This window comes from Uloborus diversus, chromosome 5, assembly GCF_026930045.1.
Source record: "Uloborus diversus isolate 005 chromosome 5, Udiv.v.3.1, whole genome shotgun sequence".
NCBI lineage: Eukaryota > Metazoa > Arthropoda > Arachnida > Araneae > Uloboridae > Uloborus > Uloborus diversus.
Genome location: NC_072735.1, coordinates 103,327,232 through 103,347,281, shown reverse-complemented (window position 1 = coordinate 103,347,281; position 20,050 = coordinate 103,327,232). Strand labels below are relative to the sequence as shown.

Sequence of the window (20,050 nt, the reverse complement as noted above, 5' to 3'; positions counted from 1 at the left end):
CCTGTATATTTACAAATGATGGATGATGAACTTCTCGCCAATTTGCTATGTTAATTTTCTCGCCCATGTTATGGTTGCTTTCTTGCCCACGTTATAGTAATTTTCTCGTCTAGGGTAAAGAAAAAGAACAAAATCGAATTTTCGAAAAATTGCTTCGAGGTGCTCACCCCTATGCTACGAACTAATTTTGTGCCAAACTTCATGAAAATCGGCCGAATGGTCCAGGCGCTATGTGCATAACAGTCATCCAGACAGAGATCCAGAGACACAGACTTTCAGCTTTATTATTAGTAAAGAAGATGAATTATTTCTGGCGTGAAAGTTTGTTTCTCATTGCACATGAAAAATCCTAAATATATTCAAAAAAATAAATAAATAATAATCTTTGTTGCATTAAAGAGAAAACAAAAGCATATCACAGCTATAATAATTATTTTCTAATAATCAATTATTTTTGAGATATAGTTTGACATTCAATCAATATCCCCGGCATTTAGTTCATCTAATACATTATGAAACGGAATGTGACAGAAATGTCAAAAAATAACCAGCCGTTTGCTTCAAGAGTAATGTATCGACTAAACTTTGATACATAAATAAATTTTGCTCTTCATTTCATATGTCTCTGCATTATCCGATATTTTTCGCACCAAAAGCTTCGACTTTCTATACAACTGTTTGTCATTAATCAATATGTCAGGATTTTCAAAGTAACGTTCAGAACCCGGAAATTATTAAACCAAGGGTCGGCAACCTATGACCTGTGGACCAAATTTATCTCACATTACATATAATCTGTCCAACTGACAAAAAAGGAGAAAAGTGCTCACCAAAAATGAAGCAACCTGGATTTTTTTTTTTATCTTGTAATTTTAAAATTTCATCTTATTGCAATCCATGAATAAATCTACTATCCTTTTTTACTTTTTTAACATAGTAAAGGAAGTATAGCAATCGCGGAAACATTTTCACTCAAATATCGGTCGGAATTTCTATTTTTCTCTCCCCTGAAGAAATCTTTAGTGGTTTTCTCCGCTCGGATCGTACGTGCATAATAATGGGCCGAAAAAAACTTCTTTCCTAATTTTGATGATGGATAGTGCAGAAAAGGTGCTATTGGTGAACCAAGGAACTCATTGAAAAATTTAAATTATTTGAGCAATTTCCTGATATGCCGCAACAACGTTAAGTTTCCACCAATTGCAGTTTTCGATATTTTTAGAAAAAAAAGTATAAAAAGGTATTTTTCTATTTTCGATGATGGGTAGTGCTGTAATGAATGTAATTGCAGAGTTCAGATACATCATAAAGTTTATTTTTTAAACTATTGTGATAGGTGGTTTTCGTTAAAACATTCTTTAATTAATTTGTAACAAACGGAAAATATACAGGGTGTCCGAAAAATCCTTGACACATTTAAAAAAATCATAGAAAACCAACAAAATGTCGTATGAATTTGCGGTTTGCACCATAATACTTCACAGGTTCAAGAGTTTTTATGATATCGAAAAAAAAATGAAAAGGGGAAAAAAAGAAGAAGAAAAAATGCATTTCGCATCCAGGGTGTCAGTACATGCTATGCTTGTAATTCTTCGTTTAGTAATTTTCATTCCTTTTTGCGTTTTCCCATGTCAACAAAAAAGATTTAAAAGTTACTTTTAAATCGTTTTTGTTGACAGGGGAAAACGCAAAAATAAATAAAAATTACTAAACGAAGAATTACAGGCATCGTATATACTGACACCCTGGATGGCGAAATGCATTTTTTCTTCTTCTTTTTTTCCCCTTTTCTTTTTTTTTTTTTTCCGATGTCATAAAAACTCTTGAACCTGTGAAGTACTATGGTGAAAACCGCAAATTCATACGACAATTTGTTGGTTTTCTTTGAATTTTTTAAATGTGTCAAGGACTTTTCGGACACCCTATATTATTCTACCTGTTAGGGACCATATAACGGATGCATTAAGGTATCTCAAAAAGCAACGTAAAAAACTAGATGTTTTTTTTTTTTTTACGGAAAAGGTAAATTAAAGATCATGCATTTCAAGCATGATCAATAATTTTCTCGTATCTAAAAATGAAGTTTTTTCTCGTTAATGCTCCGCCATATTTAGGATGTATTTATTGACATAGCTGAAAAAAGGACAGAGCAGACGGCGAAAGAAGTAGTTGATCTTATTCTGACGGAACACATTTAACACAGGTAGTAAAATTTTCCTCAACTCCAAGTTGAACGTTTGTAGAAATATTTCTGAGAGAAAAAAAACGTGCTTCTAAACCTCACTCACGAAGAACATTTGGAAATAGAGCACGAAGTTACATTTGTATCGGAATAACAAATTTTTAACAGTTTATTTTTATTTAAACTTAAAACAATATGTTTACTGATCATTAAATAAATAAACAAATAAAAGCTAAGCTGCAACAATTACAGCAAATTTAATTTTACTTACATATATTTCTTCAAAACTGTTAGTGATATGTATATGTATTTAAATAGGTTGAGATGCAATGAACATTAAGCAGGTGCGGAGTGAAAGAAGCAATGTATTAAGTTATTAAAAACCTGAGTTCACGATTCAAGTTTTATTTTACATTTATTTTATTTTTATTCAACCGATGCCTGTTTAATACTAAGCAGAATTACCTGGGCTAATTTTCAGATTTAAATTGAATACAGAAAATAAATATACATTATTGTTACTAATGTAGTTGCAATATAAGTAATTCTCGATAGCACAAGGCAACAGAAAATTTATTTTTCTTTGGTGTCCAAAATTTTAAAAATCTCACACATCACTATTGCAGGGAAGGTTTAGACAAGAGGTTCCCAACCCGTGGGTAATTAACCCCAAACTGTTATGGCTTTAAAAGGGGACCTTAAGTTTAGGAAGAGTGATAGGGATCGATGACTAAAAGGGATGAGGTGATAAGCATAAATGATTTAAAAGACAAGATAATAATGGTAAAAAATTAACGAATATCAAAATTGAAAACTTATGCAGAACCGATTGCGAAGAAATCAATCAAGGAATTACAGCTAAAGCTTTCTCCTTATACCTCGGTTGAACCTTAAGGAGTTATACTTCATCATTCATCGCTAAGTTTTTAAGTAGTATCGCAAGGTTTTTAATTCCCCCAAATTCCAACTCTAAAAATTAAATTTTAAAAAATCAATGATTTCATTTAAGTATTACTCTTTAAACACCTAGCAGTTCGTTCTGGAAAAGAATAAGAAAAAATATATATATACTTGAATTAAAGTATGTTTATTTATTTTTATTTTATTTTTATTTTTTTTAGTTTTCGATTGGTAGAAATTCTTGAAACATACATTTTACTTCAAATTTAAATTAGGCATTTATGTTTTACTAGAGGTACCCGCACGGCTTTTCCCGTAGTAGAAAATAAAAAGGTCATTTGGTTAGCTCGTATATTTAAAAATAATGGATGATTAATTTCTCACCAATTTCCTATGTTAATTTTCTCGCCAATTGTCGCACATGGTAATTTGTTCGGTCAGATTATGGTTATTTATTAGTCCACGTCATGGTAATTTGTTTGTCCACGTTATGATAATTTACTCTGTAAAATGTTCTTAAAATTGGAATAGAAGAATAACAAAATCGAATTTTTGAAAAATCGCTTCGAGGGCACACCTCTATGCTACAAACTAATTATGTGCCAAATTTCATGAAAACCGGCCGAACGGTCTAACGGGGCCGCCGCGAAAAGTAACGGGGAGCAGCTCTGCTGCTTCTTCGGGCCCGGTACTGAGAAATGATGACTCACGCTAAGCGATGGAAGAAACGAAAACATTGACTGCCTCGAGATGCGCGGGATTTCGCGTCAGGAAGAAATTGCTATTTGAAAGAGAAATTCATCAACGAAATAAAGGATTGAAGGGAATTGAATATATTAACTAAGAGTACTAATGTTTTGATGACATTATAACTCCTTTGGATCAAAAATTCTTTGCATATCGGCAAAATAAAAGCTTGTACAATTGTTTAACATTAATTAAACGAATAACCACAAAATCTTCTTTTTTGTATATTGATAAGCTAATATTGGAACCTTTTTTTTCTAATTATCAAAGTAACACAAGAGATTTAGATCAAATCAAACTTTTGTAGGTAGGAAAGCATGAAACATGTATTATTTCAGTCAGTAAACACAACAGTTTGATTAAAATCAGGTTTATTACCATGTACATAGAAAATTTACAAGTTTCAGTTGCACTAGATAATCCAGCTACTTTTTCATACCCTTTGGGGATGCAAAACCATGTCATTTGTATTCAAGAAGATATTTAAAAATGTGGGAATAAACTTCACACACCAATTAAAATTCACACACTGGCAATCCTTGCATTCCTATGTACTATATAAATATCAAACTCTTCTATCAATTTCAAAATCTAGCGGTAACAAAATTGACTTAAATTTCAGGAGAATTAGAAAATAGTTTTATATACACTTCAGTTCAAATAATAATAACAATGAAAATAAAGTCTTAAAATGAACAGCAAAAGGTTTTATATATATCTAAAACGGGAATGTCAACTTATCCCTATCAAATGCACAATTTTACAATTATTAAATCTTTTTCTTTTATATATAGGAAAAAAAGAAAAAAAAGTCAAATAATTACTTAATCCTAAACAGCTCATCTTTAGCTCTATTTAAATGGTAATTTGTTTTGATTGATCCAAATAAAGCAGTCAGAAATTAAACTTATAGTAGGTGTCAAAACATGAAACACTAGATAAAAAAATATTTAAATAGCTATCTTATAACAATAAATACAAAAGTTTTACTGCAATCAAGCTTCCTCACATACCAGGACACTACTAAGTTCATAACAAAACATCCTACGAAGTAAAAACTAAATTTATACTTTGATAATAGAAGAATCGCATAAAAATTCCTCTATAACCGTAATTTCATTATAAAAAGTTACAGTAAAATCTGAAGAAGGCTTGAAGCTATTACCTTACAGCCATAAATATGCTATTTACGGCTTCAATATAAATGGGTGGGAAAGTATTAATACGGGGAATACACTTTATAAACAAATCACATATTGTTACAATGGCAAACCTTACACTCTAAAGCACTAAAATATTAAATGTATCTTATTTTTAAATAACAAGCTGTGGGAAAAAATTACTAATTATATGAGAATACAAAATAGTTTCATACACTTAATTTTCAAAAAAGAAAAAAGTTTAAATTTTTGAAATAAATGACAGATGTGTGATATTTGAAACATAAGCTTAATCTATGACATCAATCATATGAGCGTTAAATATTTTTCTAAAACATAACATGAAAGTTAAAAAATAGTCTAAAAGAAAAAAGTCATTAAATATTCAATGTTAAACAGTTTTATTATCTTCTAGAAATAGCTCAAAGATAATTTATTTACTTCGATCATTCAAAGCGAAGCAGCCAGACATTCATAGATTATACTATCCTCATAGCAGTTTGTAAAACATGAAACACATTGATAGACTGAAACTGTACCAGCGCATAACAAAATATCATAAACTAAATTTACACTTCAGATGTACTAGATAACAGAGCATTACACTTCCTTTTCTTGCCCTTTGCAGATGCAAAGAAATTATTCTTAGCAATTGTGTAGTTGTTTAGGAATATACGCATTAAAAAATGTAGGAACAAACTTTATAAACAAATCATATTTTGTACAGTGGCAAACATTACACTCTTCTGCACTACAAACATAAAGCTCTTCTATTTTTTTAATTACCAACTGAGTCAAAATCAACTAAATTTTAGGAGAATGCAAGATAGTTTTGTATTCTTCATTTAAAAAAAAAATTTAAAACCTTAAAACAAACAACAAACAATTTTACAATACCAACATCTGAATACGTCAACTTACCATTATCAAGTGATAACATGTATTCTTTTGAAGTTTCCCCACCAAGTTCAAACACCATTTCTTTATCCGTTACAATTAAATCTATGCATGACAAACATGTTAATTTACATTTCATTTTATAGGCAGCATATCCACAGATATAAATAAAAACAGGTAAAAGTTGCTTTTCTTCTTCTGTATGTGAAAAAAATTTATACCCATCATTAAATCAATGTCACAGTCGTCAATTTCATGTACATCACTAAACTCAATTAGGAAGTTCTTTAGTTTGAAATTACCAAATTTAGAAGAATGCATCTCTATCAAACTCTTTAGTCGTAGCCTTTTTTCAGCTTTCATGATTTGATCAACAGAAATATTATAGTTACCTCCATGCATCTGTCTGTATTGACCAAATCTACCTTCAATTGGGTCAGTCTGGTACTTTCCCAGTAGCACATATTTATCCTGTACAACACTTAAGCGGTATAGAACACTGTCCCTTAAGGCCTTAGTTGTATGTGTAAGGGAAAAAAAAGTTTCTTCTGTAAGCTTACCACTTTTATTTCCTTTATAGGGCAGCTTGGCCTGCTTCCAAGCTTCCAACCATGAAACAATTTGCTAAAAAAATAGGCAACCCTTTCATCATCAATGCTGTAGAATGGCATCTCATAAGTATCACAATGTTCAACACCTTTACGTGTGCTTTTGCAGTTGACTATCTTCCACCAGTTAATTATTGTGGTTAAGAATTCTACAGTCCCGTCACAATCGTTCATTAGTGCTTTTAGAGCAGCTATGTTTGTTTCGTCAAAAACTCGTAAACACAAAGAAACATTCTGTCGATCAAAGTTGTTTGGATTCAAAGCTTCAAATGTTAGCTTTGGTGCGTACTTAATTAAGGCGTTCTTTTCTTTTTCATAAATATTTACAAGGTCCGAGAAAGCAGCTTTGAGCAAATCAGAACTGTTGTTTATTGATGGAAAGGTGAACGTATTGCCATATGTCCTCTGGTTAATCCAATTGTTACGGACTGACTTTATTATATGCACTGTATCAAATAAAATAAATATTTGTTTACCATCATTAGAACGGTTCGGAATTGATGTTTGGATGGTGCCACCACATTGCTTTGCTAGCATGTTTCTATTTACCCGATTGTTATCTGTTATGATGGCAACAATTACATATCCACAATTTTGAACCATTGGTATGATATTTTGTGTCCACTGAAACAGTTCTTCAGCATTGGAATTGTGAACCGGGAGCAGGGCAGCGACATCCTTGTACGAAGAGTATACTGAGTTTATCATAAAGCTCTGAACATTGGTGGCACGTTTCAGTTTCTGGTTCACACTAAGCCCGCACAATGAATTTGACGAGAAGGCAATGTGTGGTCTCACACTTATTTCATCAATAATAAGAGTCACTTGTCGTTCATTCTCCTCCAATTTTTGACATTTTGTTGCCAAATAAGTGTGCTGTTCTGTTGCATCAGAACTATTGGGAGATGATATGACGGAGGAGAACCTTCGCAAATATCTTTCCTTGGGCAAAATCAAAATTCCTGATGAAACAATCTCAATGTAACATTTTGGAGAAACAGTCCACCAGGAAAAGGCTGTGGCTAGCATCTTAGAACTATATCGAGGGGCCTTTCTTCTGTCGCTCAGCATCAATTGTTCGTACAAAAAACATAAATTTTCAAACATTGCAGGGCAAAAATGTTCCAAATTAATTGGTTCGACACAAGTGGCAAAGATTTTTTTTAGACTACTGAGGAAGTCAGTTTGATATTCCTGGTTCCCTAACCATGAAATCAGGTTTTGCAGTTGGGAATATCTTTCAAGGTAAACCTCTTTCATTTTAGTTACTGGAAATAGGAACTTTAATTCTTCACACAGTTTTTTATCATTCAAATAAACATGTAAAGCAGGTTTTTTTAAACTGATATGCAGTGAGTAACATGTAGTGGAAGTTCATGTTTATCGAGCTGATATATAGTTAAGCGGGTATCATCGCTGCAGGTATGCCAACCTGCTTTGGTAACTTTTTCTATATTTTCCACAAGACAGTCAAATGAGGGTATTCTGTCCTCTTCGAGGAAATCCTCAATGTTCTGCTCTTCTCGAGCAAGATGCTCCAATTTCCTCTCCGTAAGACATCTTCTAGCATTCTTTGGAGCATTTGCAGATAAGTAAGATGGCAAATTCGGAAAAAGGCAAAGAGAAGCATCATCCACTAATTTGAATCGCTGTCTAGGAATAACTTTCACAGATCCATCTGGCATTGTAAAGGTATCCTCTTTAATTATTTGATCATCTGTGAAATGCCGAATGCAAACAACACTGCGAGACCCAGGAGTCCAATCTTTCCGAGGAATTTTCTTCATCCATTTCTCAAACTGAGGGGTCCCTTTCTCCGGAAATTTGAAAACTTTTACATTTTCAGATGACCGATAGTTAGATTTGCAGCCAGAACTGAGCAGGAAGACGGCATGGCTAAAAGATAAAGAAAACCATCAATATAAATTGCTCCCAACTACGGAACTAATTGTAACAATATCTGCAGTGATCAAAACAGTGTTTTTTTTTTTTTTTTTTTTTTTTTTTTTTGTCAACTGATTTGTGAACAAAAAGATTGTTAATTTTTTTTTTAGATTTGTAAATACATGTCCTTGTACGCAAATATTAAATTTAAACTCTATATTTATTTTAAGTGTATAAGTCACTGTTACATTAATTATATTTTACTTATAATTGTAGCTCATTTACATTTTGCTTTAATTTGAGGGTTTTGGAAACTCATATGCAAAGCAAAAGTTGGATACTAACAATTGAATTTTCACTAAATACTAATTTTGATCATCTTTTAAAAAATTTATTTTTTTTTCTGAAAAAACTGCATATTTTTCATGTAAAACTTAAATTTTAATAAACTCGTAATGTAGCACAATCCGTGCATTTTATGTTGCATGCAAAAGTGCAAAGAGAATGTGACGCAAAGAGAAATAGTAAAATATTACCAGTTTGTATCACCAAAATAAATAACTCTAAACATCAAGCAAAACAATGATATAAGTTGTTTTCAAAATTTGATATACAAATTATTGTAATTCGTAGTTTATCAGAAATATGTTTTGTTATTATAAAATGATGAAGAGAGAAACATTTTAAGTATTAAGTAAAATGCATTGTTCTTTCGATATCTTCATTAATTTTTCAAAACAAATTTCCAATTTGTAAAGTTTACAATAAGTTTTCTCGCTTTTATTCACTTATGCATGATGAAATATTAAAATATCTCCAGCAGTTACGGAGTTAGGTACTTGATGACTTAAAATTCCGTTATTAACTGCAATGAAATCCATAAAATCCGAGCTTGATTGAACAACGGTCATGAAATAGAATTTGGCTTTTCGAAAATGAAGCACGTTACTTCCCCATTCAGTTAGGCTGGAATAACGATTCACTTCGCCTTGATGAAGTTTTCGGCTCATCCAAGTTCGACTTATCGAAATTTCGCTAGCTAAAATCCATATTCAACACACAATTAAATTCATATCGAAACAAGACTTAAAAAACATACTGAAACTAAAAATAAGAAATGACAACATCAAATAGCACAAACTGTAGATTGTCCATAAGCTCATTTCTTTTTGCATTTCTTGAAACACCGAAACACATGGCAGCAGTAATTTGCAATTTGTCATAAATAATCTGGCATAATTAATTCTCAGTAGATTCTTTATTTCGAGTATAGCTCCTCACACACGTAAGTAGACTGCCAAAAATGGATGTAAACAGAGCATGAGATATATGTGATTGATGGAACATACAAAATGAATAAAAATCCAATAGCCAAGTGTTTAAATTTCTTTCTGCAAGTTCCTCATTGAAAACGGAACAATAAGTTTCATTTTGATACACTAGTGGTTATCGAAATGACAGAAAATATGGTTAAGATTTATCGAAACTAAATCGTCATGTGGACCAGTGAAATATATACATCAGGTCGCGGGTTGAAGATCTCGCTCTATAGTTAACATACACCTGTTCTGAGCATTGAAGTCATAAATTTAATTGCTAAATTAAAAATTCGAATCATTGCACTTTAGTTAAGTTTGTGAAACTGATAAAGAATACATGCATAAGGAATCACAGTGTTTTTTGGAAAAGTCTTTGCAGTTGCAAAACATAAACAGTAGGTATTCTATTAGTTGTGGTTGTTGGTAGTTATGTGGAGCCAAATCAGTGCGTTGTCGATAAAGTTCGATTATAACCAGTAGAGATCGACTCGCCGATTTCACAAACCATTAAATAGCGAGAAACATAACTTAAACTCTTCGACCAGAATGAGTTGATCCTTGACATTTTTCACTAACATTTATAACGTATGTTAATCATGTCTCAATTCTACAATATTTTTTCAGAAAAGAAAGTCGGAGAACAAGTATCGACAATCTAATATTAGCAACTGAACTTAAGCCTATCATTGAAATTGATAAAAATAGACATTATATAATAACAACTTACCTGCATCAAATCAGCTAATGTCTCCAGCTTGCTGTGGATTTATGGCACTTGAAATTGGAAACAATAGGATCTGTAATGGTATAATTTTATTCACATAAATTCTTTTTTCGCGTTACACTCCCAATGTAAACATTACACTCTCCATCGCTTAGCGACTCGGAACGCCAAAGCGCCCTCTAGTTGTACCGGGCCCGATGAGCAGCAGAGCTGCTCCCCACGACTTTTCACGGCGGCCCCGGGTCTAACCGCTATGCGCTTCACAGAAATCCAGACAGATATCCGGACAGAGATCCAGACTTTCAGCTTTATTATTAGTAAAGATAATATAAGAGCTCAATAGTGCCAAGTTATAATTTTTTCGAAGAAGAAGGTGAAAAAAGGGATGATAGGGGTGAGTCAACCTCTAGAGGGGGTGACGTTCTCAAACAGGTTGCAAACCACAGCTTTAGACAGCAACAGATGGCTAAAATCGGTAAAATATTTTAGTCGAGGACAAAAAGCCTAAAAAGTATAATGTTAAAAATATAAAGCCCAGGGTTTAAAAATTGCTCCAAGAACAAAGAGAAATATTAAATACATTTCAGTTTAAAATACTGAAAGTTTTAGTTTTGAGATAGTTTTATGGTAAAATGTATCACAAACAAGGCCTATTTAATCCACGACCGATAAGCAAGCACTTAAAAAAACAAAGTAAACATATAGAACACATATAATGAAGTCACTTCGTACAAAGGAGGCATCCAGACTTTATCCCTGCTTCTTTTCTATACTTTACTGCAGATGTGTATCTTAAGACAAAAAATTGTCGCTCTCATAAGTTTTTCTGAAAAGTCTGTGCACTTGATTTCATACGGGTAACACCCTTATGGATGTATTGGCGCAAGGAGCACGAGAAATACGAATGGAAAAGAAGGAATTTCTTACATAAAGAAAAATTTCTTAGTCCCGACATCAAACCATCATCGAAACGGCAAGTGTTCATTTCCTCATTTTAGTAGTTGTATTTAGTAAATTTTTGTTACGTGAAATTTAAGAGAAAATTATACAGTGAAACAGCCTAATTAGAGGGTTATTTTTATTTATTTATTTTTGTGGGAACAAAGCAAAGTCATGTTTAAAGGACATTTTTGTTAGGAGAAAAAGCTAAAGCAGGTGGTTTTTATTGATATTTTTACTGTAGATGTGCTGTGAATTAAGTTGAAAAATATTTTTTTTTAATTGTATTTATAATTGTACGAGATTAACACGCTTCATTGTAACATGAATTCTGTTAAGCTACGCATTAGGAGAAAGCGTTGTACCTCGGGACACTGCTAATTTCTAAGAATCTATTTTTAGCAGTCATGTTTTTGTAATTTCGTATAGTAACCTTCACCACTAAATGGTGCCATAGTAAAAATCACCACCAAATACGTAAAATCGACGATTTTGTGAGAGAAAGAAAATTTTATGACTTCAAAGTAAGTATTTTCTTCACTTTTATTTCATTTTGTCTTTGTATTTGTAAATTTAATCAACTGGATTTTATTTTGTTATAAAAGAGAAGTACTTTAAATATTTTGCTTATGAGAAAATAATGATATTGGATCTAGATTGACCTTCCTTTTGATTTTTCTTAAACCACATGGTGATTGTACCTTGGGAAAGTCAAACATTTTGTACCTTAGGACGCGTTCCAAGGTACAACATATGCATGGTTCTTAATAATTAAGATATGTTTAGGAACATGGAACAATGTTCCAATCTTATGTAGTCTTTTAAACACATTTAATGTTGAAAATACTTCAAAATTCATTATTCATAATTCAAGATTTAATTCACTACCATGAACAAAATATGTTTGTTTTGTTTTGTTGCAAAATTGGTTTAAGTATATGGCTGTTTCCTGAATCTTGAGAACTTCCCCATCGTACAACAGGATGTGTCCCAAGGTACCATAGGATGTTGTAACTTGGAACAGCTTGGAACTTTTACTTTAAACTGCTGGCAATATTTTATTTTCAAACTGTCTAAATTTAAAAAAATATATTGCATAGAAGTATGTCGGGGAATTTTAATTTGGCTTTTCGATTTTAAATTTGATTCAAATAATCGACGTTAAAAATTAAAATATCTCCCCTACTTTCAAAAATAAAAAAATAAGAAGGAAAAACATACATTTGACACATACTAGAATAACGTGAATTATTTTTACAAAAAAAGTATGTCAACCTTTTTTTAAGTCATATTGGTCATATTTAAAGTTTAAGGTTTTAAGTCATATTAAGTCTTTGTCTTTTTTTAATGTTTTTAAAAAATATGATTGTTCTAGTTTTACTTTTTTTCTATAATTGAATAGATTTTCTTGATTTAAGTATGTCTTGCATAGAAGTTTTTGCTAACAATTCTCTTATGTGACAACAATCATTGATGTTTAGTAAAATATCATTAGCTTTTAACTTCCTTTTTTAATGTTTAAAATTGATTGAAGTAATATTCTAAAGAATGCACTTACATAAGCTAGTTTTTGTGAGAAAAACTATACTTTGGCTCATAGACTTAACAATAAACAACTTCATCGAACTGCTGAATCATCAAGTCCTGCTTTGTTATGTAGTAGTTTTTGATTTGTAGTCTTTGGTTATTTATTTTCAAAACATTGTATGACTGCCTTAGTTCTGATTGCATCGCTCTTGAAAGATTAGCCTTTCTCAATGCTTTCAATGGTCATTCATCAATAAAATCAGTCATTAAATTCCCTTTACCTAGCAATGAGACTTTATTTTATTCGTACTTCCTTGCGCAAAGCAGCAAAAAAACAGAAAATATTGCATTGAAGCAGTGTTTGTGATTTTTGAAAGACTTTCACAATGACATTTTTGCTTTTGTGTTGTACGAAAAGCTTAATTTGTTTCTCTTTCGTGATATATTGTGTATTTCGTATGCTTCAAAAACGTAGATAACTCTTTGCGCAAATCGAAGCTTTCTTCATTTAAATTATTTGAGTTAAAGCGACAAATATTTCAGTCACTTTACTTTCTTGTTTTCTGCACTTGTAGTGCAGAGTTTTCAGCTGTTTGAAAAATATGTAGTTGAAAACTGTAGTTTAAACATGGCTAAAAAACGTTTCGGACTTCCCTGCAACTTATTTAAAAAACTTCAGTACACAAGAGTGGATAGCTGGAAATTATTATTGAACGTTAATGTAGTTTTTGAAGTTTTAAAATTTCTGAAGATTCCTAGTCTACAAAGTCTGGAGAGAAAAAACTCAAAGTTGCAATCATCCATTTTTGCTGTCATCAGAAGTTTTACTCTGACCCATATGATTACCTTATGGATTTATGTTCTATATGAATGCAGACATAATTTACCCCAAGTTAAAGAGCTTTGTTTATTAATTCTCCATACTACTTTTGTTATACCTTGTTACTCTTCTTTAGACATAAACCATGGTTTTCTTCAAGCAATTCATAGGAGTCATAATTACTTCGAAGCTAATTATAACATACGAAAATGTCGTTTTTTAATAAACACAATATTTTTTTCAATTTCACTTGTTTATTTGTTGTTATGTCTAAATGTAGTTTTCAGGGTGTTTGCAGACATTAGAGTAACTGAAATGTGGTTCGACACCATAACATTTAATTTAGCCCTGAAACTAAATATCAAACTTAAAGTATCTTTTCTTTTAATTCATGCATTTTTTTCTAGGTCCGTTGTGATATTTCTCCCTGTGTTTTTGACTATATATTATGCATATCTTTGCTCAATAGTAAGTCAAATACTGTTATTATTGAATGGAACATTTAGAAAACGGCCTCTAAATACTGATATAATATCACAATTGATTCGTGAATATGCAAAAATTCATAAATTATACGCAGCCACTCAAAAAAGTTTCTCAAAAAGGTTTTTGTTTTTATCGCTGTACTATTTTACAGTAATATTTCTAATTTTTTCAACATTGTTTTCTATTAGAGAAAGGGATAGTCTAATAATGATAGAAAATATTATTTATCCGCTCTCGCAAGTGGGAGCTTTCTACTTTCTAATTTATTGCGCAGCAAGTGCACATCATCAAGACAGAATGTTGAGAAAATTTGTGAGAGAAATTATTTTTAATTTGTACCGAAATAGTGGAAAAGGAAATTCAGCGCGCATTCTTCGTACATATTTCAAATCAAAAGAAGAGATAATTTTCAATGCTGGTGGATTATTTGATTTAACAAAGCAATTTTCCTTGTCATTTTCTGGCGTTCTTGTAACTTATAACTTGATTATTTTACACTTGAGCAAAATATGATTCTTACCCCCTCCCCTCCCCCCTTCCCCTCCAAAAGCATAAATAAAATGAAATAGAATGTAATGTTTAGAAATTATTATCATTCTTATGTCTTGATAATTGGTGAAATGCTTCCTTTTAAAGCAAACACCGCTCGGTCTATTTTTATTTAGCTCTTGGTAAGTTAGTTCCTAAACGCAAAATGTGACTCTAGATAGTTTTTATTATAGCATCATTTTCAACAGTAAAGTAGTGGGTGAAGTTACGCGTACTGAGGATTCAGAGCGATGGGAGGACGAGAAAGATCATGTAGTTAAGAGGATTCAGAGCGCAAGATCATGTAGTTAAGAGGATTCAGAGCGATGGGAGGACGAGCAAGATCATGTAATTAAGAGGATTCAGAGCGATGGGAGGACAAGCAAGATCATGTAATTAAGAGGATTCAGAGCGATGGGAAGACGAGCAAGATCATGTAATTAGGAGGATTCAGAGCGATGGGAGGACGAGTAAGATCACGCAATTAAAAATCAATCTAGAGGAAAAGTTACATTTAAAAATAAATAAAGTATATGCAATGAAATGTATAATAACGACTTAAAAAAAATCCAAAGCAATTAACTATTAAAGAGTTATTACAGATTAACAAAGTGGTTGAAATAAATTTGTATCACAAATGTTGTCGTTTCCTTCACATTTTGATTTCATTTATTAAAGGAGAAATCAGTCAGTAGGGAGGATTGGGTGCAGATAGATACGAAAATTTAATTACATATTATATTATTAAAAACACATAAAATTAAATTTTTCTCAACTTCTTATCAAATTGTAAAATATTTGTCATTTTAATAGGTATTATAAAAGGGAATCTAGAAAAAACTACGAATTCTAACAATAGAAAAATAAAAATAAAAATGAAATACAATTTTAAGTCACTGTTCCCAGAGAAATAGTGAGACATATATTTTTTGATTCATCGATCTTTGGAAAAACCTAAACTTACCTGGAAAAATCTGAATGATAGTTGCTATTTGGTATTGAGCAATTGTCTTTGGCAAGGTAAATGTCATGTCGTCTTGACACACGGTAGTGATAACGCGTATATCTACCGCGTATATGTTTGGGACTGAGATACAAATACAAAAGTGACGACCAGCAACAGGCTCTGGACCCAGTAGACTGGTCCTAGTCAATTTACAATCCCCAGTGAAGATCAATTGCCCTCTTAAAACTATATACTCCCTTGCTTATTACCACCTCTTCCGGTAAGCTGTTCCAAGGTTCCACTACCCTGCTAAAATAATAATTTTTCCTAATATATAATTATTCAGATGATTTTGGATTAGCGAACTGCGTCATCTTGTAATGTAGCGTTTAATAAGAATGGAATGCTTTCACCCTAGTCTTTGTACTAGTACAAGGCTAGAGTACTTTCAACTAGTACAAGAGATTCTTTCCCGCCCTTTACAGAAAATCTCCAAACTATCTAAACTGACTTACTTTTTACTAGGCATGTTGAAATTTTAAAGTGTGGATAAATATTATTACAATTAGAGTATTACTATGAAATATGTTTAAAAAACTAAATAGAAAAAGCACGAAATGGAAACATATATGTGATGTTACAAAGCTTTAAATGTCAGAATTCCATACAAGCATTTCTCTTTTGTTCGAGGTGGGTTTTCAAACTTAAATTTTTATTTGCATCAATAGGTTAGTTATAATAAAATTTTAATTCACGGTGGAATTTCTCTACTTTTAAAAAAAAGTTCTAATATGAGCGAAAACTCGTTTCAATATTTTTTAGTACTATTCCTTTGAGGTTTATGAGAAGAAGATATTACGTATAGAATGTTTAAAAGCATCTACTTCAAATTAAGTTTTTAAAAAATTTCATTCATTTCACTGTAAAAATAGGAATTGTTTTTATATTTACGTCAATACAAGAATATTTACTTTATGTTATATAAGTGAAAAAGCGTGTTTTAGATACATGAATTTATAATGTAAATAATGTTTGTTTCGAAATACGCTTAAATAGTTACATGTATTATGTTGAATAAATACAATAATTTCTCTGTTCCTTGCTGGATCTTAATTTTTATTCTCGCTTACATGTTTTAATATTAACAAAAGTTACATAATATACCTGCACCACATTATGACTAGCCTAATACAACCTATTGCTATCTGAACAATCTTTTGAGATCTATAAAGAAGGTTATGATATTAGACCTTCTGTCACCTTTGTTTGGAGGATTTTTTTTTTAAATTTTAATGTAACAATTATTCATGCTTAATGTAGGTTGCTTTTTTTTACTAACAACTAAAAATACAATTTTGAATTTCAACAAGATTAACTTCGGTTTTGTTTGTTCGTATAGCGCCAAAATGCCAACTTCACCACTCTCGTTCGAGCTTTTGTTATTCTTCGTTGTTTATACAAATTTACTGCAGAAGTTCTTTAGTTACCTTAAGTTTCACCTTAATACATTAAAATTTGAAAAATTTATCACTTCGAAAATATTAATGGGTTATGGTAGATAAAAAAAATTTGGGTTTTAAAAAGTTTTTTTGTTTTTTATTGCTTACTTTTAATTTTTCTCGCATATCACATTATCATTATGTTTCAAAAGGTTCTGAAGAATAGCAAACAATAATTTTATGTGTAATCGGAACTTTTTCTTCTTTTTTTTATTTTTACTTACCAATTGTTAAAGTTATAAGGACTAAGCTTCTAGCATAAATATAGAATTTTAATTGAAACAATCCGATTAACCAATCTCAGAATTCGTTGCTAGTCATTATACAGAGCTAGCGGGTATTTTATTAGTATAAAACTTGAGAAAATTTAAAAGATTAATTTGAAAAATTTTGTATAATCAACGAAACATGAAGCATTTTCATGCTCTTGTTGCATAAAAAGAAACATTACTTCATATAACTAACTATTGAATAACGTTTGAGTTTCTTATTTTCTATAGCATCTTGTGACAGCGTGTCATCTTAATATTTTCTTTCAGATAAAACGCAAATTTTAGCCAGGTTAAAAACTTAAGGAAATTATCAACGTTTCGGTTTTTAGAAGATTTGTGGCTGCAAATATGCAGTTAATAACTTGTAATTAAATTCCATGTTTGAAATATATCTCACTCTGTAAGAACCATATAATTTTTACGGAGTCTTAAATGATTTATCAAACAATTTACAAATAAAGCTAATGTTCGATGAAGTTTTCTTAAATTTATAATTTCTTACCGTTTAATCACGAGGAAAATATTAAACCAAATATCCTTAAATTAGTTACGAAAACAATAGGTGGTATGTTGAGACATTAAATGTTACTAGTTTAGCAGCTACAAAAAGTGGACTCCTTAGATTCAATATCCATTTTAAATATATTATTTTCAATATTTGGAGAATTAATAGTAGACTGTACAAAAACGAAATTAAGTAATCCTTTTTGACAAGCATATGAGAGCCATTTTTTGTTGACACATACCACCACATTTTTAAAAATGTTATAAAAAAGCATTCTCGAAAACACACACACACACATACATTGATGTTATGGCATCATTTTATTCCCATAGATCACATTCAAGCTTTCTCAAAATTTTTGAAATATTTCGTCCCTGAAATGTGATTCTATCTCGCGAAATTTTTTTAAGAAATGTCCTATACTTGTATGTATGGGAAAACTAGGCTTATTGACATTTTTTCCAGTTCTATTTTGAGCACAAAACCCAACTCACTGTTACTGACGATTTGAATAATGTTTCAAGCAAGTCACATCGTACACATCAAAAATACGAAAACAAAGCACTTTCGATTTTGATCCGACAAATTCTTTGTTTTTGTTTTGAAATGCTGGGACAGCCATGTGATATAAAAAGCAGTTTGCAATATTAATATTTATTTCACTTGCTTTTCATATAGCTCACTTTTTTAAACCGCTATGGAAAAAAAAAAAAAAAAACAAATTCTGTGGAGTTACTGAAACGCAAGTATGAGCATAATGTGTCTTTATTGTGAAATATCAGTTAATTAAAGCAGTTATATGACGAAATAATGTTGCTTCTTGCTAATTTAATAAAACAAACACAAAAATGTTATAGAGTTAAGCCAAAGTGCCAGTGCAAACATAATATACATCAGAAAATAGAAATTAATATTAGAAATCTTATTATGAACAGTTTTAGAGTTCGACAAACATAAAGAAGCAAAACTGAATTGAGATTAGCTTATTTGAAAGACCTAATTCAACGGTGTAGTAATAAAGACAACTGCTACAATAGTGCAACTTTATAAATGGTGTTTAATTTTAAAAAATCAGTGAGTTCAACATGTTAAATGTGTCATCTGGTACGTTATTTCAGTCCCTTACAAAGACACTCGTGAGTTTTACTCTTACTGAAATTAACTCTCGTTTTACAGTGACAAAGTTTTTGTGTAAAGTTAAAGCTAGGATTATGTCTTACTCACAAATATCAACAGCGAATGCCAGAAAACGAGTTACTTTCAGTCAGCCAACATAAATTCATAAAAGCGCAAACAAAGAAAATCTGGTTTGCAGTTCAAAATAATTCTGGTAAATTTAAAATTACAAAAGTAAAAACAGTTAAACAGTTGTAAAATAGATATTTCACCAACGAGATAATCCTTCGTCGACTTTTTGAAATTGAAATTGAGAATCATACTGCTCTCTTTTCCTATCGCCTTTTCTGCATTTCATGGGAAAATTAATAACTACGCACATATCTGCTTAATATATTATTCGCTTATGATCCTAGAAAACGCGCTGTACACTCAACATAAAAACAATTTTATAATGAACTTAAATAATTTTTATTAGTTACCGTACGTTGTTTTATTTTCGAAACACTGGAAAGTGTTTAGGGATTTTTAGCTAATTTGACCACTAACATTTTTATCATTCATTCTGTATGTTTAACTCTTAAATTTAGGTATTGTTTGAATTAGTTATTTGCAAAATAAGTAAAGTGAAAGTTAAAAAAACTCCTGCAAAAAAAAGAAAAAAAAAAGGGAAATTCTTTTGTAACTTGAAATATTTTACCAGCGCAAAGAGCAATACTTTCCTTTGATGCAAAAAACAAAACGTCGAGTATTTTAGCTTCCAGTCTTGAAGAAGAGCTGCAGTATAGCTCAAACACTATTTCATTCAACAAAGATCTAAGAGATTCATCTTCATATTGTAATTTTGAGGCACTAAAAAGTAAAATGATGAACAATATAAATTGAACTATCAGACCAAAAGAATTTTCTATTATCAGAATTTTACAGTCATGTCGGGGATTTTGGAAGTATGAACAAGTAAAAAATACGACAGGAAAATTATATAAGCCAA

At 31.0% G+C, this 20,050-nt stretch overlaps 1 protein-coding gene across 1 annotated transcript in view; it reads right to left on the bottom strand.

Moving 5' to 3' along the window:
• LOC129223056 (uncharacterized) overlaps positions 1–7,523 on the bottom strand; it is a 79,126-nt gene extending 71,603 nt beyond the window's left edge. Inside the window, exons 1-3 of the mRNA XM_054857621.1 lie at positions 6,447–7,523; positions 6,108–6,357; positions 5,911–5,991 (exon numbers count right to left, since the gene is read on the bottom strand). Of these exons, the coding sequence (XP_054713596.1) occupies positions 5,911–5,991; positions 6,108–6,357; positions 6,447–7,523 (1,408 nt within the window). The remainder of the gene's footprint in view (positions 1–5,910; positions 5,992–6,107; positions 6,358–6,446) is intronic.
• Positions 7,524–20,050: the final 12,527 nt, after the last annotated feature.